The sequence below is a fragment of the Panulirus ornatus genome, chromosome 64, assembly GCF_036320965.1.
Source record: "Panulirus ornatus isolate Po-2019 chromosome 64, ASM3632096v1, whole genome shotgun sequence".
Lineage (NCBI taxonomy): Eukaryota > Metazoa > Arthropoda > Malacostraca > Decapoda > Palinuridae > Panulirus > Panulirus ornatus.
Window position 1 is genome coordinate 5,315,984 of NC_092287.1, and position 24,707 is coordinate 5,340,690.

A 24,707-nucleotide genomic window follows, 5' to 3' on the forward strand; every position below is an offset into this window, starting at 1 on the left:
ACATGTACAATACCCAATACCATTAGGTAATTACAGTCGTAGCAATCCTAAATAACCGTAAGAGTGAACAAAGACCTGATCACAACCCTTAGAAGTTTTTGAGAGAACGAGGATGTAGACAGTAAAGTTCTTCGAGAAATGAGGTAGAACAACCAAAAAACATAACATGAAATAACTAGGAAACGTATACAAAGAGAGGTAAAGAAAACACTTTTACAGGATAAGAATAGTGGATAAGGAAACACTTTTATAGTATAAGAATAGTAGATGAATGGAGCAGAGTGACTGTAGAAATGGTCAATACAGACAACATACACTAATTTAAGAGGTTGTATGATAAGAGAATGTTCAAGAAATGGGTCTCCACGAATGTAATATCCCTCTCATATCAGTTCAAATGGGTAATTACCTTTCGTGATACACAGCCAGAGCAACAACAAATCTTTGATACATTCAGAGCCATACCCACAGTAACTAAGAACCCATCAACCATACCACAGTTACAGTCACACCAACTGTACCAGCTGTACCATCAGGTCCACGCCAATTCTATTATAGTGCGACGCAAATCGTAGCACAAGATGCGCTGTAAAAATATTTCGCCAAATTGGGAAACATGTCTTTGAAATGGCTACTATTTGCTGCTGTTGTATGACATTAATATGCAGACACTCAGGATATACATGAAAAAAAAATGCAAGATTAGCGACGTAATGGCAAATTCTAGAAAGTTGCCATAACACTATATTTAGATACAAATTGATCATTTCAAACTTTTAGTGCTTTCAGTAATGTCCCACGTTCATTCAAGGGCAGGGTGGTTAACCCTCCTGTCAGTAAAAATGTAAGCAGTTAAGAATGTAATTGCTTGCTTGACTAAACGAAAGGATAGTATTCAAGGACTGCCAGTATGCCTGCTGGGCCTGCCAAGTTAGGTGTGTAGTACGTTGGAGCTCCTTGTTCTCCAGGTCTCATTAATAAATGGTAAGTTTAGGGCATCACTGATCTGTAGAGGATATATATATATATATATATATATATATATATATATATATATATATATATATATATATATATATATATATATATATATATATATATATATATATATGCTTGCAAGTGAAACAATGTCTCACACTCACTTTTGTGTCATTAATAAATAGTCATTGGAAATACAGGAAAGAGATGGATATATTTCTCCTGACGGTATATTAATCACGCGAAAGTGCACTTGGGACTATTTCGTGTTTTATTTTTCTTCGTGGTTGTCAGCATATATATATATATATATATATATATATATATATATATATATATATATATATATATATATATATATATATGTATATATATATTAGACACTGGCATGGCAGGAACAGGATGTGCAAGCCTTTGTGCTGGTGTTGGGAATTGAAACTTTAATGTGTGTTCTACACCTGGTGAGGTTGATTGTCTCCGGGAAACATGTTGTGTATTGTGTATAACTACGAATAAAGAGAATTATCTGAAGTACTACCATTGAAATACAATTTCACCATCGTCATTATCATCACGCACCAGTGTGCTCATGTCATCAACAACATATTTAATTGAAATGCACAGTGGGGTACGATGATGGGGTGACATTAACCTTGACGGGACACTCCCAGGTATTTTATTCCTTGTTCCAGGATGTATACTAAACGACATAAAAAAAAAGAAACGTCTTTCCTCCACACTAATTTTTGAATATAGTCTTCATGTAATATCACCTTAAGGAGCAGTCAGCGTTTACCATACATTAAAAAAAAAAGCTTATAGACAGGTAGTATATTAAGCGTAACATACACACATAAAAGGTAATTTTTGTAAGATTAACGAGTGTGGTCTCGAATTTCATTGTTTTGCACCAAAGACTATACTCCTGGGGCAGCCATGAGGAAGGGTTAATAGGGAATACCCTACAGGAGTCCGTCCTGCGACCAGTCCATCTACAGTTGTTTCTTTACCATTATGGCGGTAAATATGAATGTCTTTGCCATTTGGCGGTAAATATGAATGTCTGCCTCACCGCCGAGGAAGTGTGCAGGGATGGAGGATTTGCCAGTTTCATGCCATCGTCATGTCAGGGTAAGCAAGAATTTCGAAGTGGTAATATTATTCTTCATTATATGAAAGTTTACCTCCAGTCACATCGAGTGATGTGAATAGCAGTGGAAATGCTCATTAGAAAAATTGAGCTAGCTCTCGGATAGGATGGTCATGCGATGGAGGATCTATCCCGCGCAGGACATGGAGCATAAAGTTTTGTGGTTTGCAGGTGACCACTAGTTCCTCTGGATGAAATTAGCCTCAGCCGTGTTCCACACCAACCCTCATATTAATCCATGATGTGCATTAGGGTTTTATATTAGGGCTTCCTTAGTTTCGGGAGTGTGTCCCAAGATTAGTTTAAATTTCCAAATCCTAGGTAGGGTAATGGTAAAATATATTGATTGAAGAAGTATTGGGAGATGTAGCAAATTAAATGCAGCCAGACTAGTGTAATATCAACTTTAAAATCCACACTCAGTCTAACCTAAAAGTATCATATTCGTTTTTAGGGTACAAAGTCATCGCATTGCTTTTAGCTTTTCTGCGTATATGGATTGTGTATTTGTGTTCAGTGCTGGTGTTGTGTCAACAAACCGTCAGTTGTGGAAGATGATTTAGAACAAAATTTTTTACTAAAGTATATCAGATAAAGTTGTCATGGTTGTGCACATCAGGAAATGCAATGGTTACGTAATCAGGAAATATAGTGGATATATGCATCAGGAAATGCAATGGTCTAGTCCATCAGGAAACTTTTGGGTTAATTAATGTAAAAGCAGGCAATACACCTGCAAATGATTATCAGAATCTCTTGAAACAATTACCATTCATCATCTAGTAGTGGAAGTGATGATAGACGAATACTAAAATTATATTTGTTTATTGTTGGAGATGGTTTGGTTGCCCGCTGACCGTTTGTTGCCATCAGCGCCATATTAGCGGAACATTTTCATATGTGACTGCTAGATTTCGATAAGATTGAATATTAGGATAAATTCTAACTGCTAAAGAGATTGAAGAAGGTTTCCTCAGCTATTGTAGAATATTAATAAGTGTATTACAATAGTTAAATTTTATTTGGTATACTGTTGTCAGTGTATTTCATATCCCTATGCGCGATATAAGATGTCATCTTGGGGGATATTTTTGTAGTCATTGAACCATAAAAAGCATTGAAAATAGAAGTATCCATTTCTCAAAGTTTGTTCCGCTGCATATTTGAAATAAACTTAACATTTCCGCTGCGTATTTGAAATTAACTTAGACTGGACATACTTTTCATGCATTTCCTTTTAACTCTTGTGGTATTTTAACCCCAAAGTTTCAACACATGAATGCTTCTTTAAAGGGTACAACCTCAGAAATATAGTTGAAATCTACCATTTTAGCCATGCAGCTATAATAGTTTTGTATAGTGTCACATCTAACAGTGTTAGACTTGTTAGTATTATATTTTAATCAACTCTTCTTAAATATGGCGGTAGTGTTAAGGGTACACAATTGGGGAAAATGTGGGTTTAACTTTAATAAAGATGAAACATAAAACTCATGTGAACCCATGACAATCGTAATAGGTCTGCCGCTGGAGATCTCATAGCCATATGTTGGATGACACTCGATGGCATTATTAGTTTGTTGCTCAGTCATGGATGTAACTGGTGTATTTCGACTTGAATTTAAACATTGGAATAACTCGACAGCAAGGAAAGTTAGGTAAGGTTGTCCTTTGTTGATTAGTTTACAGTTTGTATTAGATCACTTGAAGATTCCCCCTCCCTCCCTAGCAATTTTTTTTTTCTTTTAAGTTTGGCTAACTTAGGTTTTTTTAACTTTAACTAAAGGTATTCTTTTTTGGCCAAACTTAACCTAACAACCTAGAAAAATGTGGAAGGGGAAGGTTGAATCATCAGGTAATCTGCTTTTACCTCTATTGATCACATATCTTATTATGTATAGCCTTCCATACTAATTACCTTATTCATTATCATTTTACTCATTATAATACCCAGAATCATGATCCACAACTGTTGTTATATTTTCTTACACCTGATTGCTTTTCCTTCTTATAGAAGTAATTTCAGGAACATATAGTGGCCTCATTTAACCACATTTATTCTTTAGCCGATATGTATTATGTGCCAAATTCAGATTCTAGTCCATGAAAAATTATATGGGTATTATTAGGAACTTTTCTCTAAACAATTGCTATAAATTTTTGTGTATAAAACGAATTATAGAAAATAGAGATGTTTTGAAAGTGATTTTGTTTGTCCCGTGAGTATAATGGTAAATGATGTATGACTATAAATAAGCACAAATATGAATGTAATAGTTATAATGGTTTTGAGAAATTTGAGTAAAGATGAAAAGGTATGTCTTTTATAGGTAGTAATGGCTTAAGTCAAATCACAATTAGTTTAGTTGAAATGATGATAGGTTTTTGAAGAAATTGAATTTCACATTACCAGTTCATTGACACTAATGAATTAAACATTGCTATATTTTCATAAAAGGTGAATGTCATTATAGGTAATGCCGTACTTATATCTCATCGGCAGAAGTTTTAGAAATTTAAGTTTTGAAATTATCAAATATTTCCCTTATCATTTATCTTATCACAATTAATCTTAGAATGTCGAGTACTGTTGAGATTAAAGAAGTCCATCATTGATTGTTGTAGAAGCTTTGCTAAGGTATTTCGCCAAAGTAATGTAGAGTCAATTAGTTGTTATTTTAAAGGATTTAGACATTTTCCTTTACTTTCTGATATTTCAAGAGCAGATGAATGTGAGGATTAGAGTTATGGTGAATGTAAGCTGTCAATGATTTTTAATGTGTTCTTTGTCTATGTTTCTCTATTGTATAGTTTTTGTCATAGTAGATTGGTACATGAAGACATGTGCAAGCAGTTTTTTTTTCTACTTTACTGATATTTTTGAAGATTATATTATATTATATTTTGAAGATTATATATTACATATATTACTTTTCTTAAAAGCTGTTGATTTACACTTCATCTTAGAGTTATCCACATAAAATTTGATATTGCTTCTTTCAGATTTTACAGGTTTGTGGCTATTAGGCATGGCAGAAATTGCTCAACTTCAAGAAAAACTGTCATTTAGCAGTATCAGCCACATGGAAATTGATGAGAAGACATTAAAGAGATATTTGAAGGCTTTTCAAACAGTAGATGCTGCATATGAAGTAAGTAGTAAAATATATGAAATTCCTTATTAAATTTTAACTTTTTACATTGAATCATATAGGGTTAATGTGTGGGTGGGGGCTTGTGGCAAGAGGTTGATAAGGAGGATGTATGTGTCAAGATGAAGAGGACACGGGGAAGAGGGAGATCAAATCGGAGTTAGACGGATGGAGTGCAAAAGTTTTTGAGCTCTCAGGGCCTAAACAAGTAGGAAAGTGTGGGGTATGCACATGATGAAGTGAAATTGGAGTGATGTTTTACAGTGGGTATTGTGTTATCAGTGTACTGAATCAGGGTATAGCTGGGAGACATCATGGTTTTGGTAGGGGGCTGTGGTTTGATGCTTTATACATGACAACTAAAGAATGTATGTGAGAAAATGAGGCCATTTCTTTGCCTGTTCCTGGTGGTGTTTTGCTAATGCTTACTCATCCATATCCTTCAATTCTGCTCCTTCTTCTCTCACTCAGTCTGCATCTCGTCTTGACACAGCTTCCTCAATAGATTAAGACTTGAACAGGATATTTCACTGGGGTACACAAAATCTTGGTAGATTTCATGCCTCCAAGACCCAATTTCTACCCATCTCTCTATCGAAAATTCCTCACAAATCGTCTCTCCTTTGATGGTTCTGTAGTTCCACCTCTTGACTTGGTGAACATACTTGGTATTACTGTAGCATCCACTCTCTAATGGAAACCCCACGTTATGGGAATAGCTAAGTCTGCCTCAAAGAAACTGGGTGTCCCGTTTAGATGTCAAAACTTCTGAGCAGTTGCTCCATTTATACAAGGGATTGGTTATCCTTGTATGGAGTACTGCTCTCACAGTTCGGGTGGTTCTAGCTGTGTATTCTTACTTGACAGAGTAGAGTTAAAAGCTGTCCAACTTATAAACTGCCGTAGGTTAGCTTCCAAATTTGACCCCCAATTGCCTATACCTTTGATGGTTCTAGTTCCCCTCTTATGTAACTTACTTGGTATTCTTGCTCCACTCTCTATGATACCCCACGTATATGGGAATAGCTAAGTACTGGCCCAAGACTGGGTGATCCGTTTTTTGTGTCACACTCTGTGAGCGTTTGTCTCATTTTTACAAGGATTGGTTATCCTGTATAGTCTTCCTCACATAGTTACTAGCTGGATGTTCTATGAAGAGTGGTTTAACACTCACAAATTTATAAACTCCGTAGTTACTTCCAATTTCTAACCCCATTGCCTATACTACTAGTGTTGGATTCACTTTCCTCTTAATAGCTTACATGAATTTTAGCTAATAAGAAGTTGCTTGGACATTACCCCCCATAGTATAGACATGCAATATTGGCAGCTGCGCATACTATGAATTTTGTGGCCAAGCAGCTACTTAGGGTGGTTAATTGATACTGCTTTTTCCCACTCATGAGCTTTGGATCTCCTTTCATGTCTTAAAAACATAACTTGACCGGCATGTTTAATCACCACTACTCAAATTGTAATATTTCTAGTTTTCTCAATTGCCCATTCAATTTAGGCCAGCCTTGAATGTGGGCTTTTGTCAATGTGCTTCGCATGAAAAGTAGAAATTATTCAGGATTACAGACCTGATACTAATCACAAGTGGCAGATGTGTTGCGCTGCAAAGCTTATCTGAAGATCAGTGCAGATCAATACCTGTAGGTGTAATAGAAGAGGTATATACACATGTTAGGTTCAAAAGGAGCATTAATGGGAATTTCAACCACTTGATTAGCAGTGTGGAGAAGTGTTGTAATGTTTTATTGAATTTTAGGTTACAGGATGATTGTAGTCTTCGAATGGTGAAGAGTAGACAAGGGTAGTTAGGAACATTTGCAGTTGTAGAACTTAGTGAAGTTAGTATGCTTAGGAATATTAGGCAGGAGCATTAGGCAAAAGTAGTCAGTAGGAACATTAATTAGGAGCCTCTGCAAACACTGTGTTAGAGTTGCCCTTTGCAAGTGGCCTGTTAAGGGTGAGACACTAAAGGCAAAGAAGCAGCACCAGAGTTCAGTTATGGAGCTTCGATTCCAGGAGGGAACAGGCATCAGGGATGTAGATAGAAAGAGGGGATAGAGTGTGAGAATCAGGTTATTAACCAGGTGTGTAAAATGAATGTATTTGAAGCAGTTTAGGTGTGTGGAACACCGTTTAATTGTCACTATATAGATACCAGGAATTTGACATGTGCTAATGGATTTTGTCCTTGATCATCATAGTACTGAGGGAAGTGGAAAACAGCTTATTAACCATATTCCACTAAGTGAATATTTTGGAGGGAATTTTTAAGATTTTTATGGAGATGAGAGATTTCTCTCTTGATTATAGGTATGCAGGGTAATTGATGATGTCATCAACTGCTTTAGGGTTAAAGTTGTAAAGCCAGACAAAACAGAATTTAAATAAGTTGTCCTCTCCAAGTAGTTGCTTCATAATGTAACTTAGCAGCAAAAGTGCATTTGGTATAATGGATAAACATTTTTAGATGTTAAAAGTTCTTTTAAGTTGTATTTGACTTACCTCATTTCATTTTCAGAATCATTTGTTTATAGTAATATTTTTGAAAGGCAATAAATAAATTTGTTACTTGGACCTCAGATAAGCTATGTTTTGTGTGCTAAAAGTGATGGTATGAATATCTATGCTACAGAGTGTATCATGATAGCAGACCTCATGGCACTGAAGGGAAAGCTAACAAAGAAGTCCTTCATACTGATTACACAATACTGCAACAGTTTATAATGGATGGTCGAGCCATATATGTAAAAGAAAAATGGGATTATATGCTTACATATGGAGAAATATGCATTTTTGGATTTTAGAAAGTGTAAACTTGAACTTACACTTTGTACTCGTATTTTGTTAATTTCTGTATCACTGAGAAGATAAATATAAAAATTCTTACCATTTCTTTCAGAAAATATTAGCAACGAATGATTGGAGAAGAGAATTTGATGTAGCAAGCATCACCAGAGAAGCACCAGGTGTGAGAAGAGTTATTGATACGAAAGTTGCTGTAATCATAAGTCAGTATGACAGAAATGGAAGGCCTGTTATGTACATTGCAGTTCGAAATCATAGCATCCAAAGGAGAAATGTAGAGGACATGACTCAATTCATAGTGTACATCTTGGTAAGTATTGTTCAGGTTTATATGTAAAAGTATGAAAGTGTTGAGTGAATGTGAAAATATATGAGCTGAATATGCTTGAGGAGAATGTTTTGCGTAAAACTTGGCTGTTAAATCCTGAAAATATGTATTTACTTAAGATTATATATACATATTACATGACAGCTAGAGACTGTTTGTCTTTTCCTAGTGCACACAGGGGAGGGGAGTGCTATTCCATGTGTGGCGGGGTGGCGATGGGAATGGATGAGGGCAGCAAGTATGAATATATATATATATATATATATATATATATATCCCTGGGGATAGGGGAGAAAGAATACTTCCCACGTATTCCCTGCGTGTCGTAGAAGGCGACTAAAAGGGAAGGGAGCGGGGGGCTGGAAATCCTCCCCTCTCGTTTTTTTTTTTAATTTTCCAAAAGAAGGAACAGAGAAGGGGGCCAGGTGAGGATATTCCCTCAAAGGCCCAGTCCTCTGTTCTTAACGCTACCTCGCTATCGCGGGAAATGGCGAATAGTAAGAAAAAAAAAAAAATATATATATATATATATATCTATATATATATGGGCCGTTCTTTCGTCTGTTTCCTTGCGCTGCCTCACTAGCGCGGGAGACAGCGACAAAGCAAAATAATAATAATAATATATATATATTTATGAAGTCTGTTGGGGATGAGAGAGCTTGGGAAGTGAGTCAGTTGTTGTTCGCTGATGATACAGCGCTGGTGGCTGATTCATGTGAGAAACTGCAGAAGCTGGTGACTGAGTTTGGTAAAGTGTGTGAAAGAAGAAAGTTAAGAGTAAATGTGAATAAGAGCAAGGTTATTAGGTACAGTAGGGTTGAGGGTCAAGTCAATTGGGAGGTAAGTTTGAATGGAGAAAAACTGGAGGAAGTAAAGTGTTTTAGATATCTGGGAGTGGATCTGGCAGCGGATGGAACCATGGAAGCGGAAGTGGATCATAGGGTGGGGGAGGGGGTGAAAATTCTGGAAGCCTTGAGGAATGTATGGAAGTCGAGAACATTATCTCGGAAAGCAAAAATGGGTATGTTTGAAGGAATAGTGGTTCCAACAATGTTGTATGGTTGCGAGGCGTGGGCTATGGATAGAGTTGTGCGCAGGAGGATGGATGTGCTGGGAATGAGATGTTTGAGGACAATGTGTGGTGTGAGGTGGTTTGATCGAGAAAGTAACGTAAGGGTGAGAGAGATGTGTGGAAATAAAAAGAGCGTGGTTGAGAGAGCAGAAGAGGGTGTTTTGAAATGGTTTGTGCACATGGAGAGAATGAGTGAGGAAAGATTGACCGAGAGGATATATGTGTCGGAGGTGGAGGGAACGAGGAGAAGTGGGAGACCAAATTGGAGGTGGAAAGATGAAGTGAAAAAGATTTTGTGTGATTGGGGCCTGAACATGCAGGAGGGTGAAAGGAGGGCAAGGAATAGAGTGAATTGGATCGATGTGGTATACCGGGGTTGACGTGCTGTCAGTGGATTGAATCAGGGCATGTGAAGAGTCTGGGGTAAACCATGGAAAGCTGTGTAGGTATGTATATTTGCGTGTGTGGATGTATGTATATACATGTGTATGGGGGTGGGTTGGGCCATTTCTTTCGTCTGTTTCCTTGCGCTACCTCGCAAACGTGGGAGACAGCGACAAAGCAAAAAAAAATATATATATATATATATATATATATATATATATATATATATATATATATATTCTCCATTCAAACTCACCTCCCAATTGACTTGACCCTCAACCCTACTGTACCTAATAACCTTGCTCTTATTCACATTTACTCTTAACTTTCTTCTTCCACACACTTTACCAAACTCAGTCACCAGCTTCTGCAGTTTCTCACATGAATCAGCCACCAGCGCTGTATCATCAGCGAACAACAACTGACTCACTTCCCAAGCTCTCTCATCCCCAACAGACTTCATACTCGCCCCTCTTTCCAAAACTCTTGCATTTACCTCCCTAACAACCCCATCCATAAACAAATTAAACAACCATGGAGACATCACACACCCCTGCCGCAAACCTACATTCACTGAGAACCAATCACTTTCCTCTCTTCCTACACGTACACATGCCTTACATCCTTGATAAAAACTTTTCACTGCTTCTAACAACTTTCCTCCCACACCATATATTCTTAATACCTTCCACAGAGCATCTCTATCAACTCTATCATATGCCTTCTCCAGATCCATAAATGCTACATACAAATCCATTTGCTTTTCTAAGTATTTCTCACATACATTCTTCAAAGCAAACACCTGATCCACACATCCTCTACCACTTCTGAAACCACACTGCTCTTCCCCAATCTGATGCTCTGTACATGCCTTCACCCTCTCAATCAATACCCTCCCATATAATTTACCAGGAATACTCAACAAACTTATACCTCTGTAATTTGAGCACTCACTCTTATCCCCTTTGCCTTTTGTACAATGGCACTATGCATGCATTCCGCCAATCCTCAGGCAAAAAACTGGAGGAAGTGAAGTGTTTTAGATATCTGGGAGTGGATCTGGCAGCGGATGGAACCATGGAAGCGGAAGTGGATCATAGGGTGGGGGAGGGGGCGAAAATTCTGGGGGCCTTGAAGAATGTGTGGAAGTCGAGAACATTATCTCGGAAAGCAAAAATGGGTATGTTTGAAGGAATAGTGGTTCCAACAATGTTGTATGGTTGCGAGGCGTGGGCTATGGATAGAGTTGTGCGCAGGAGGATGGATGTGCTGGAAATGAGATGTTTGAGGACAATGTGTGGTGTGAGGTGATTTGATTGAGTGAGTAACGTAAGGGTAAGAGAGATGTGTGGAAATAAAAAGAGCGTGGTTGAGAGAGCAGAAGAGGGTGTTTTGAAGTGGTTTGGGCACATGGAGAGGATGAGTGAGGAAAGATTGACCAAGAGGATATATGTGTCGGAGGTGGAGGGAACAAGGAGAAGAGGGAGACCAAATTGGAGGTGGAAAGATGGAGTGAAAAAGATTTTGTGTGATCGGGGCCTGAACATGCAGGAGGGTGAAAGGAGGGCAAGGAATAGAGTGAATTGGAGCGATGTGGTATACCGGGGTTGATGTGCTGTCAGTGGATTGAATCAAGGCATGTGAAGCGTCTGGGGTAAACCATGGAAAGCTGTGTAGGTATGTATATTTGCGTGTGTGGACGTATATATATACATGTGTATGGGGGGGGGGTTGGGCCATTTCTTTCGTCTGTTTCCTTGCGCTACCTCGCAAACGCGGGAGACAGCGACAAAGTATGATAATAATAATAATAATAATAATAATAATATATATATATATATATATATATATCCCTGGGGATAGGGGGAGAAAGAATACTTCCCACGTATTCCCTGCGTGTCGTAGAAGGCGACTAAAAGGGAAGGGAGCGGGGGGCTGGAAATCCTCCCCTCTCTTTTTTTTTCTTTTTTTTTTCCAAATGAAGGAACAGAGAAGAGGTCCAGGTGAGGATATTCCCTCAAAGGCCCAGTCCTCTGTTCTTAACGCTACCTCGCTATCGCGGGAAATAGCGAATAGTATGAAAAAAAAAAAAATAAAAAAATAAATATATATATATATATTATCCCTGGGGATAGGGGAGAAAGAATACTTCCCACGTATTCCCTGCGTGTCGTAGAAGGCGACTAAAAGGGGAGGGAGCGGGGGGCTGGAAATCCTCCCCTCTTTTTTTTTTTTTTTTTTTTTTTTTTCAAAAGAAGGAACAGAGAATTGGGCCAGGTGAGGGTATTCCCTCAAGGCCCAGTCCTCTGTTCTTAACGCTACCTCGCTAATGCGGGAAGTGGCGAATAGTTTGAAAGAAAGATATATGTATATATATATATATATATATATATATATATATATATATATATATATATATATATATATTTATATACTTTGTCGCTGTCTCCCGCGTTTGCGAGGTAGCGCAAGGAAACAGACGAAAGAAATGGCCCAACCCCCCCCCCATACACATGTACATACACACGTCCACACACGCAAATATACATACCTACACAGCTTTCCATGGTTTACCCCAGACGCTTCACATGCCTTGCTTCAATCCACTGACAGCACGTCAACCCCTGTATACCACATGACTCCAATTCACTCTATTTCTTGCCCTCCTTTCACCCTCCTGCATGTTCAGGCCCCGATCACACAAAATCTTTTTCACTCCATCTTTCCACCTCCAATTTGGTCTCCCTCTTCTCCTCGTTCCCTCCACCTCCGACACATATATCCTCTTGGTCAATCTCTCCTCACTCATTCTCTCCATGTGCCCAAACCATTTCAAAACACCCTCTTCTGCTCTCTCAACCACGCTCTTTTTATTTCCACACATCTCTCTTACCCTTACGTTACTTACTCGCTCAAACCACCTCACACCATATCCCTGGGGATAGGGGAGAAAGAAAACTTCCCACGTATTCCCTGCGTGGTTTAGAAGGTGACTAAACCAAAAGAAGGGACAGAGAAGAGGGCCAGGTGAGGATATTCCCTCAAAGGCCCAGTCCTCTGTTCTTAACGCTACCTCGCTAATGCGGGAAATAGCGAATAGTTTGAAAGAAAAGAAAGAAAATATATATATTAGGTACAGTAGGGTTGAGGGTCAAGTCAATTGGGAGGTAAGTTTGAATGGAGAAAAACTGGAGGAAGTAAAGTGTTTTAGATATCTGGGAGTGGATCTGGCAGCGGATGGAACCATGGAAGCGGAAGTGAATCATAGGGTAGGGGAGGGGGCAAAAATCCTGGGAGCCTTGAAGAATGTTTGGAAGTCGAGAACATTATCTCGGAAAGCAAAAATGGGTATGTTTGAAGGAATAGTGGTTCCAACAATGTTGTAGGTTGCGAGGCATGGGCTATGGATAGAGTTGTGCGCAGGAGGGTGGATGTGCTGGAAATGAGATGTTTGAGGACAATGTGTGGTGTGAGGTGGTTTGATCGAGTAAGTAATGTAAGGGTAAGAGAGATGTGTGGAAATAAAAAGAGCGTGGTTGAGAGAGCAGAAGAGGGTGTTTTGAAATGGTTTGGGCACATGGAGAGAATGAGTGAGGAAAGATTGACCAAGAGGATATATGTGTGGGAGGTGGAGGGAACGAGATATGGGAGACCAAATTGGAGGTGGAAAGATGGAGTGAAAAAGATTTTGAGTGATTGGGGCCTGAACATGCAGGAAGGTGAAAGGCGGGCAAGGAATAGAGTGAATTGGATCGATGTGGTATACCGGGGTTGATGTGCTGTCAGTGGATTGAATCAGGGCATGTGAAGCGTCTGGGGTAAACCATGGAAAGTTGTGTGGGGCCTGGATGTGGAAAGGGAGCTGTGGTTTCGGGCATTATTGCATGACAGCTAGAGACTGAGTGTGAACGAATGGAGCCTTTGTTGTCTTTTCCTAGCGCTACCTCGCACACATGAGGGGGGAGGGGGATGGTATTCCATGTGTGGCGAGGTGGCGATGGGAATGAATAAAGGCAGACAGTGTGAATTGTGTGCATGGGTATATATGTATATGTCTGTGTGTGTATATATATGTGTACATTGAGATGTATAGGTATGTATATTTGCGTGTGTGGACGTGTATGTATATACATGTGTATGGGGGTGGGTTGGGCCATTTCTTTCGTCTGTTTCCTTGCGCTACCTCGCAAACGCGGGAGACAGCGACAAAGCAAAATAAATAATAAATATACACACACACACACACGTTTGCCAATTCCGACATTAGCGAGGTAGTGTTAAGAGCAGAGGATTGAGTGTTTGAGGAAATATCCTCACTTAACCCCCTTCTCTGTTCCTTCTTTTGGAAAATTGGAACCTGGAGGGGAGGATTTTCATTTCCCCGCCCCCTCCCCTTTTATTTGCCTTTTACGACATGCAGAGAATATGTGGGAAGTATTCTTTCTCCCCTATCCCCAGGGATAGGGGAGATTAAGCGATGAAGCCACATGTATTTAAAACTCTCTCCCCTTATGCTCTGTTCACACATACATGGTTTTTCTTTGTTACATATACTCATGTTTTTTAAATACAGTGATGTAAAGTCATTTTGTTATTCTTCTAATTTTTTTTTTTATGGCTCAACAGGAAGCCATTTGCAATAAGTGTGCAGAAGATGGGCCTGATAACCTTTGCCTGGTATTTGACATGAAGAACTTCAGCATGATGTGTATGGACTATGTTGTTCTTAAGAATCTTTTTACTATTATGAGTGAACACTACCCAGAACGGCTTGGAGTATGTCTCATCCTGAATGCTCCTTTTTTCTTCACAGCATGCTGGATTATTATTCGATCATGGTAAGATTTGTAATTGGTTAATGAGCCTTGTCTTTGTTGAAGAGTCATATTTATTGTGCATAATTTATGGTTAGATTATTGTGAATCTATGAATTTGGAGAATGGAGTCAGATGATGCACTTATAATAACTATGTAAGTGATTGCTCACTGAAAGATATCTCTTATTTTTACCACAGGAGTAGTAAAATAGCACCATTTGAACCATTTAACTTTAACATACAAGAATTATTGTCACATTATCAACATTCTTAGACAGAGATCTCTGTACTGAAACTACCTGCCTCAATTTCCAGGCTATGTTCTAGGTAATGATATGGAAGGGGGCATGTCTGGATGTGGAAAGTTTCCACAGAACAGTCACAGTCAGTTACTTCATCAACATAACAGAGGAGCATAGTGCACATTTTGTGTTGGTGTTGACACATTTTTCATAGTTTACCTTTGCCACTTCATTTCCTCTGATTCAGTCTTTTAATAGCATGTTGCTCCCTGTGTATCATATCAATCCAGTTCATTGTATCCCATGCCCACCTCTCACCCTCCATGATGTTCAAGTTCCAGATACCCCAAATCTCCCCTTGTTCCATCCTTCCATCCCCTCTGTCTTTCCCTCCCCATCCTTTCTACACTTCTTTTACATCAATCCTCACTATTGATTCTTTGCTCTTTTTTATGCTCTCCATATGTCCCAACCATTTTAACACATAGTCAACAAAGTTTTGCCTTGTTTAGTACAGTATAGGTAAACACATTAGGTAGTAATAGGAACATTAGATATGAGCCTCTCAAAACACTGTGTCGGAGTTGCTCTTTGCCAGTGAGCTGATAAGGCTGAGGTACTAAAGGATAAAGAGCAGCATTGGAGCTAGCTTTTCCCCCCCCCTCCTTTTTTTTTTTAAAAACAAATCGTAACATGGCTGTGAAGGGATTTGTTGTTAATTTTTGGGAACGTGTATTTTTGGTAATTTGGACCTACTGAATTTAGAAGTCCCTCTTCGCAAGCAGAAATATGATGTTTTTACTTTCAAAATAAAGGAAAACTAAAAGGCAGCTAGTGAATATGGCTAGTTTCCTGAGTGCTGCAGGAGCTACATGAGGATAGATGGGGCTCTTGTGGCAGGAAGTAAGCACCTATGTTTTTTCTTTTATTTTACATTTGTCTGCCATTTCCTACATCTGTAAGTTACTGTCATCCAGGATTTTTCTTCAACCAAAAAGCTGTGCATTCATAGGGTTGACTATGCATTTTTTGCATGAGTTAGTGAGCAAGATCTTTTGTGTGAGCAGAATTCATCATCAGTGAACTCAGCTTTCCATCATTGATGCAGTGACTGGTGAAGAAGTCATGATTTAGGAAAGAAAAAAAATGTGTTGTACCTCAAGATTATTTTCTAATGATGTGATAATCAGACATGAAAAATATAGTTTAGTGCAAACATTTTTGATTATATAAGCATCACATTATATTCTTTTATCTTGTTATTGGCGGCAGGGGTGTGTGATGTCTCCATGGTTGTTTAATTTGTTTATGGATGGGGTTGTTAGGGAGGTGAATGCAAGAGTTTTGGAAAGAGGGGCAAGTATGAAGTCTGTTAGGGATGAGAGAGCTTGGGAAGTGAGTCAGTTGTTGTTCGCTGATGATACAGCGCTGGTGGCTGATTCATGTGAGAAACTGCAGAAGCTGGTGACTGAGTTTGGTAAAGTGTGTGAAAGAAGAAAGTTAAGAGTAAATGTGAATAAGAGCAAGGTTATTAGGTACAGTAGGGTTGAGGGTCAATTCAATTGGGAGGTGAGTTTGAATGGAGAAAAACTGGAGGAAGTGAAGTGTTTTAGATATCTGGGAGTGGATCTGGCAGCGGATGGAACCATGGAAGCGGAAGTGGATCATAGGGTGGGGGAGGGGGCGAAAATTCTGGGAGCCTTGAAGAATGTGTGGAAGTCGAGAACATTATCTCGGAAAGCAAAAATGGGTATGTTTGAAGGAATAGTGGTTCCAACAATGTTGTATGGTTGCGAGGCGTGGACTATGGATACAGTTGTGCGCAGGAGGATGGATGTGCTGGAAATGAGATGTTTGAGGACAATGTGTGGTGTGAGGTGGTTTGATCGAGTAAGTAACGTAAGGGTAAGAGAGATGTGTGGAAATAAAAAGAGCGTGGTTGAGAGAGCAGAAGAGGGTGTTTTGAAATGGTTTGGTCACATGGAGAGAATGAGTGAGGAAAGATTGACCAAGAGGATATATGTGTCGGAGGTGGAGGGAACGAGGAGAAGAGGGAGACCAAATTGGAGGTGGAAAGATGGAGTGAAAAAGATTTTGTGTGATCGGGGCCTGAACATGCAGGAGGGTGAAAGGAGGGCAAAGAATAGAGTGAATTGGAGCGATGTGATATACCGGGGTTGACGTGCTGTCAGTGGATTGAATCAAGGCATGTGTATGGGGGTGGGTTGGGCCATTTCTTTCGTCTGTTTCCTTGCGCTACCTCGCAAACGCGGGAGACAGCGACAAAGCAAAAAAAAAAAAAAAAAAAAAAAATTCTTGTTATTGGCATATGTATACCCTGTCTTACTATGATTGGTAGACTGCTACACCTTTCATTATTTCCATTGTTTCAGGATGGATGAGAATACCAATGGGAAGATAAAATTTCTAAAATCTTATGATGAACTCAGCCATTACGTAGACCCAGGTTCGTTACCCATAAATCTGTAGATTCAGTACCTGTAAAGACATATCAGTATGTGTGTGTCATAAATAAATGAGGGTGTTACCAGACTCTGCCTATTTGAGGGTATGCTTTGAGTGAATAGTCACCTTGGCAAGGTTGTATCATTGGAAGTACAATCTTGTCAAAGAACTTCTCTACAAAGGATTCTACATTTCCTAGCTGCTGGAAGTAGCATATCCTTGAGCTGAAAGAAGCCTTTTGAAGGGTCTTGGGTAACAGAACTCTTTAATAGATATTGGTTCTGAGTCCTGAGGTAATTGTACCTGTACATGTACATGTATATAAGTCCAGTCGTGTGAGAATATAGCACAATTTAATATGAATATTGATACAGCATGAGCACCTAGATTACTCCCATTTTTTATTATAACACATAATGAATTATGATACAGTGCAAGGCCAGCTGGCTACTTTCCTTTGGGTATCAGTGCTACACATGCCACTCTGCTCACTACATCAGCATTCAAAGAGTAAGATAGCATCATTTGCCACTTATATATCTCTACACCTTTGCCCACTTGAACCAGTCATCAGTGTGTTTAACCATCCAGCAAGTAGTCCTACTATGAATGAACCTACCAGGAGGGTAAGGAAGACCATTATGTTGGAAGAAAATTTCAAGATAAAGGAAGAACTTGGGTGTGGATCTAGTACTTCAGCTGTTGCTTTGCCATTATGATGTTTATGAGAACAGCATTTGCAGCATAAAGAAGAAAAGCAAATATGTCAGGAAAGCCTTTTCTCAACCATCTATTTTGAAGATGGCATCCAACATATGTGAAGATGGGGATGCTCTGAAAATGTGGGTGCAACAGTTTCCCATAATTGGACAAATGACTGAATGTAAAGGCATCAAGATTCAGGAAGACTTGATAAGAAAAGAAGTTAAGTGCTACTGAAAGTAGAGTTACCACTAGCCTAGGCTCACTTCATAATTTTATCAGATGTGTCAACCTGAGAAATTTGATTGTAAGATGAAGCTGCAACAACTGATGTAGAGGCTTCAAAGCTTGAGAAAGTGGAACTACAGAAAATTATAGAGGAGAAAGGTTACACAGCACATCAGATATAGAACAGTCATGCAACTGGTCTTTACTGGAAAAAGATTCTAAAGAAAATATACCTGATAAGGGCTTAGACAAAGGCTCCAGGTTTAAAGGCTAGTAAAGATTGTGTCAGAGGGTGGTTGGAGAATGCCCTTTCATGGCCAGATGTCTACAGAGGTGCAACAAGTTTTGGTAAAATGCATTATTTTCACTTGTAAGGTATGAAAATATACATTGGTTATGTTTTTTTGTATACTTTTGTTTTTCTTCAATAATTTGCAACATTTTTTTCAATAATTTGATGTAGTATAAAAAATGAAAAGTATAAAATACAAGGTATGCACATGATGGAAATGTATGTAGGGAAAAGTGATGGGTAAATATATAAACAAAACTTTTCTGGAAAGAGAACCAACAATAGATTTAATAGCTGCATGGACATTACATGTCTTGAGCAAGATGCAGATAAATAAAAGTAATAAGTTAGTATAAAGAGGAAAGACACATATGTTTAATTCTCAAATAGTCTGATGATCTGGGTTATAACATCATGGTTAGCATTAATGCAGCACCGGTTGCAGTGTCTGGATTGCATCATGATTCAGCTCAAGATTAGGTGGCAGATATATAGCTATACTATGTTCTGTATGTACTGTATTATAGATATTTCTTCGTTTAAGTGATGGTAAGTATTATTTGGTATACCACTGTATGTTATTTTCATTGTTTATACAGTTTTGAGAACTGTTTTGTGTGTTTTTGCCCTTGTCTAACCTTGTAAAATGGCAAAATGTATTCGTATATTTTTATTAAACTCGGTTCTCTTTTACAGGTTCTTGAATAATCATGTGCTCTAAAAGAAAACATAGAGTATAGTATAAAGAAAAGACTGTAATAGATATATGGGTGGTACAGTAATGTACAGTTTAGAACTTTTCCGGTTTATGGAAGCAAGTGGTTGTCTCACAGTTCAAAATGTGTCTTATATAGTGAATGATACAGAAAACTGTACTCTATATACTTGTATTCTTTACTCAGTTTTCTTGTATGTTCTTACCTAATTTATGAACTAATGGTTATATGCATATTTAGAAAAAATACAGGAAAACACCTTTCCAACTACCTGGAGTCATATCGTTTGTGTTCATAACTTTTGCCTTTCTTTCTTTTCTTTTCTTTTAAACTATTCGCCATTTCCCGCGTTAGCGAGGTAGCATTAAGAACAGAGGACTGGGCCTTTGAGGGAATACCCTCACCTGGCCCAATTCTCTGTTCCTTCTTTTGGAAAATTAAAAAAAAAAAAAATGAGAGGGGAGGATTTCCAGCCCCCCGCTCCCTCCCCTTTTAGTCGCCTTCTACGACACGCAGGGAATACGTGGGAAGTATTCTTAATCCCCTATCCCCAGGGATAAACTTTTGCCTTTCATTTGGTGTATTATGTGGTAAATTACATTCATATATTTTTCTGTGTAATTCCATTTAGTTGCTTCATGTGTACTTCATACATCCACCCTCCTCAGCACAACCCTATCTATAGCCCATGCCTTGCAACCAAATAACATTTTTGCTCTCCGAGATAATGTTCTTGTCTTCCACACATTCCTCAATGTTCCCAGAACCTTCACCCCCTCCCCCACCCTGTGACTCACTTCCGCTTCCATCTGGTGCTAAATCCACTCTCAGATACAGATATCTAAAACACTTCACTTCCTCCAGTTTTTCTGCATTCAAACTTATCTCCCAATTGACTCATCCCTCAACCCTACTGAACCCAGTAACCTTGCTCTTATTCACATTTACTCTCAGCACTCTTCTTTCACACACTTTACCAAACTCAGTCACCAGCTTCTGCAGTTTCTCACCCAAATCAGCCACCAGCGCTATATCATCAGTGAACAACAACTGACTCACTTCCCAAGCCCTCTCATCCCCAACAGACTGCATACTTGCCCCTCTTTCCAAAACTCTTGCATTCACCTCCCTAACAACCCCATCCATTAACAAATTAAACAACCATGGAGACATCACACACCCCTGCTGCAAACCAACATTCAATGGGAACCAATCATTTTCCTCTCTTCCTACTCATATACATGCCTCACATCCTCAATAAAAACTTTTCTCTGTTTCTAGCAACTTACCTCCCACACCATATACTCTTAATACCTTCCACAAAGCATCTCTATCAACTCTATCATATGCATTCTCCAGATCCATTAATGCTACATACAAATCCATCTGTTTTTCTAAGTATTTGTCACATTCATTCTTCAAAGCATACACCAGGTCCACTCATCCTCTACCACTTCTGAAACCAAAGTGCTCTTCCCCAATTTGATGCTCTGTACATGCCTTCACCCTCTCAGTCAATACCCTCCCATATAATTTCCCAGGAATACTCAACAAACTTATACCTCAGTAATTTGAACACTCACCTTTATCCCCTTTGCCTTTATACAGTGGCACTATGTATGCATTCTGCCATTCTTTGTCCGTTTCCTGGTGCTACTTTGCTGGAAACAGCAATTAAGTATAGTAAATAGATATAAAAATGTGTATGCTTAGTATCTCTCAAAGAACTGTTTACTGTCTACTCATCAGTCTCTTTTAAGAACATAAGAATTGTGATCAGGTCATCCCTCATTCTTCCCTCTCCAGGCTGGGTAAATTTTTAGCCTCCACCCGTTCTCTGTTACTTGGCTGTCATAATTCTGGTACCATCTTTTCCCTCTCTATTAGCTCTATGTGCTTCTTTAGGTGTAGTGGCCAAACAAGAGAAGCATATTCTAGTTTTGGCCTTACTTAGGATATGAAGAGCTTGTAAAGTATTTCTTTATCCATATACTTGAGAGCAACTGTAAACTATAATATTTGCTTCTTTCCTGCTAGGTAGACATCACATTGAGGCCAACTTTCACTTTGTCCCATCCTCATGACATTTGAGTTTCATCAACCATGTTTCAGACCAACTTTAGAGCTTGTTTAGGACCCCTTGTAAGCTAATGCAATTCTCCTCAATCCTCACTTGCCTCCTGACCATTGCATCTTCTGGAAACATATTCAGGTAGGATTCCATACCTTGAAACATTAATATAGATCAAGGAAAGTAATGATCCCAGAACCAAACCCAATGGCACTCTGCTGTTCACCTCAATCCATTTGGAAAAGGCGCCTCTAACATGTGTCCTTTGTTCCCTCCCGCTGAGATATTCTTATATCCTCTGTAGGAGTTTCCCCTTGATTTCTGCCTGGTGATTTAGTTTTTTAATCATCCTCCCATGTAGAACAGTGTCAAATGCTTTTTGGCAGTCCAGATACAGTAAGTCTTTGCTGCCTTCCCTTTTGTCTAGGACTTAGCTCACACACTATTGTAGAACTCTTAAGAGGTTAGTTACATGTGACCTTTCCCTCAAACCATTCTGTGTCTTACTTAAGAAATGTTTCCTCCTCTGTAGGTAGTCATCCACTTGCTTTTTAATAGTCTTTTCCGGAACTCATAAATGATACTAGTCTGTAGTCCATTGCCTCCTCCCGGTATGACATGTGCCCTTTTCCATTCCCTTGGCATTTTGCTTCTCTCTGCTGACATCTTAAACAGCAATTCAATTGGGTTTTCTAGTGTAGCAGCACACTTCTTTAGCACACGAGGTGAAAATTCATCAGGACCATAAGCCTAATGTGGATCAGGTCCTTTAGTATTCTATTAATGTGTTTTCTTGCTATTTAGAAATGTGGTAGAGTACTTATTGAATTTTGGAATGTAAAAAATCCAGCAGTGCATATGTCCTGCACACTGAATTTTATAGTTACCCTGCATATATATATATACTTCAAATACCTGAGTAAGATAAGCTTGTTTGAATACCAAAACACTTGTTTACAGATGGCTTTCTAGTACTAATGAAGTCAGCTTAACTACATCATGTGGAATCAAAACTACAAATACTTTGGTAATATTTTACTTACACCTCATATACTACTGTACATTAAATAATTTTATCTACAATATGAACAAGAAGCATGGCAATACATTAATACTGTGTTAAAGTAATTACATCCACCCTATCCCTTCTTTCTAGGATACATCTGACCAATATGAATTTATGAGGTTTCCAGCCAATTATATTTTTAGGGCTCCAATGAATATTTACTCAAAAGTAATTCCATAAAACTAACTAGAATATTCAATTATTAACTTAGATTTCATGCACAGTATGACAGTTCCATTTCATTCACCATACAGTATACTGTAAGAGAAAGCAAGCTGAGAAAGGCAAAAATCCAGAATGAAAGTGTTTCAGAATTGCAACTACACACAGTTCATCTTCAGTGTTCTATACATTACCTCTGTCACTACCAACCATCACAACTGAACTACATATAAATAATTTCCAATACTTGTGTAATGAAAAAGTATAATGTAATACTTCTGTTATATTGTACTGCCAGCAAACACTACTAAGGCCAGACCTTTCTCTACAATGATGTGCATCCTTAAATGGCTGCACAGAAGGGAAGTGGACATTCTAACACAAGTAGCCACAATCTTCCTACAAATTTTTTAATTGGAAAAGGACTGTAAAAATGAATGTGACAATGCCCACACAAGCAACTCATTTTGTGGATTATATGAAAAACTGGATATGTTAAGAAAACAGTCCGAAGCCCAAACTGGCACATATTGCAAAATAAAGATGCTCACAATTGGAATAAAATGGTATTGAACAGCCTAGATTAAAAACAATTTTGTCTACTGTTTATCAACAAACATGAGCAAAAACGGTGAGATCATCACACCACCAAAACAGTGGTAGGAAAGCATACATATTCATTTATCCTAGAGAGCCAACTCTACAAATTATATAATGAACAGAACCTGCAGTGCACTTACATCTCCACTGACAACAGAATCAAATCTGCATGAACATAAGAAATGAAAAGGAATAAATTGCATGTAAATAAGTTTTGTCTAAAACTGATTTAAAGGATAATCTTATAACAGGTGGGAAACATGTGTATGTGTTTGGAGTTTGTGTGAACATGATGGTGGTGTTATACTGACATCAGAGAGACATGGTTATTTTTTCCTGAAACCAAATGTTTAATGCATGCACAGACCTCTTGAAACAGTACACAGTTAGAACTGAAATTGCATGTGTTGAAATTAACATCTTTAAGTACTCATACTGCATGGCATTTAGACTCTGAATTCTATTCACTCCATTTGATCATTATATTGTACAGTGATCCACATTATACATATTTATTTATACCCACTCCACAATTCAGTTTAATTTCTATGAAAGAGTCTTGGTGTTACACAGGACCTCTTTCCAAAGGCTCCTGCAGCCCAAGGCTGAGCTACTTTCAGTGGCAGGGAAGTGTAGACTTTTGGAGTGAGAAGTTCTTTGACAAGTCTGTACTTCAAATTATACAGCCTTGCCAAAAGTGTCTTTTCTCTTGCGTTATAAACTCAAGCAGGTGAAGTCTGGTACCCCCACATTATATATGCCACATGCAAAAGATGCATGTGGCATAAGAAAGGTGGGCAGATTAGAAAGGGTAGAAGAAAATTTGTTAGTGAAAGAGAAAAGAGAAGCATTTGGATGATACTTACAAGGAAGGAGTGCAAATAACTGGGAGATGTATAAAAAAGTGGCTGGAAGTCAAGAAAAAGGTGCAATGGTTGAAAAAGAGGGCACATGAGAGTTGGGGTGAGAGAGTATCATTAAACTTTAGGGAGAATAAAAAGATGTTCTAGAAGGAGGTAAATAATGTGCATAAGACAAGAGAACAAATGGGAACATCAGTGAAGGGGGTCAAGTGGGGAAGTAATAACAGGTAGTGATGTAGTGAAAAGGAGATGGAGTGATTATTTTGAAGGTTTGTTGAATGTGTTTGATGATAGAGTGGCAGATATAGGGTGTTTTCGTAGGGATGGTGTGCGAAGTGAGAGATCAGGGAGAATGGTTTGGTTAAGAGAGAAGAGGTAGTGAAAGCTTTGCGGAAGATGAAATCTGGCAAGGTGGCAGGTCTGGATGGTATTGCAGTAGAAGTTATTAAAAAAGGGGGTGACTGTGTTGTTGATTGGTTGGTAAGGATATTCACTGTATGTGTGGATCATGGTGAAGTGCCTGAGAATTGGCAGAATGCATACATAATGCCATTGTACAAAGGTAAAGGGGATAAAGATGAGTGTTCAAACTACA

General features: G+C 38.6%; 1 protein-coding gene across 12 annotated transcripts in view; it reads left to right on the plus strand.

The window, feature by feature from the left end:
• The first annotated feature begins 830 nt into the window (after positions 1-830).
• The window catches only part of LOC139746269 (uncharacterized), a 43,128-nt gene continuing 19,251 nt past the window's right edge, over positions 831-24,707 (plus strand). Inside the window, exons 1-6 of one of the 12 annotated variants that reach the window (XM_071657310.1) lie at positions 1,968-2,109; positions 5,132-5,280; positions 8,195-8,410; positions 14,514-14,725; positions 17,340-17,413; positions 19,331-23,665. In XM_071657310.1, the coding sequence (XP_071513411.1) occupies positions 2,034-2,109; positions 5,132-5,280; positions 8,195-8,410; positions 14,514-14,725; positions 17,340-17,413; positions 19,331-19,338 (735 nt within the window). In that variant the 5' untranslated portion in view covers positions 1,968-2,033 and the 3' untranslated portion in view covers positions 19,339-23,665. The other 11 variants (XM_071657313.1, XM_071657320.1, XM_071657314.1 and 8 more) reach the window with 11 other exon arrangements.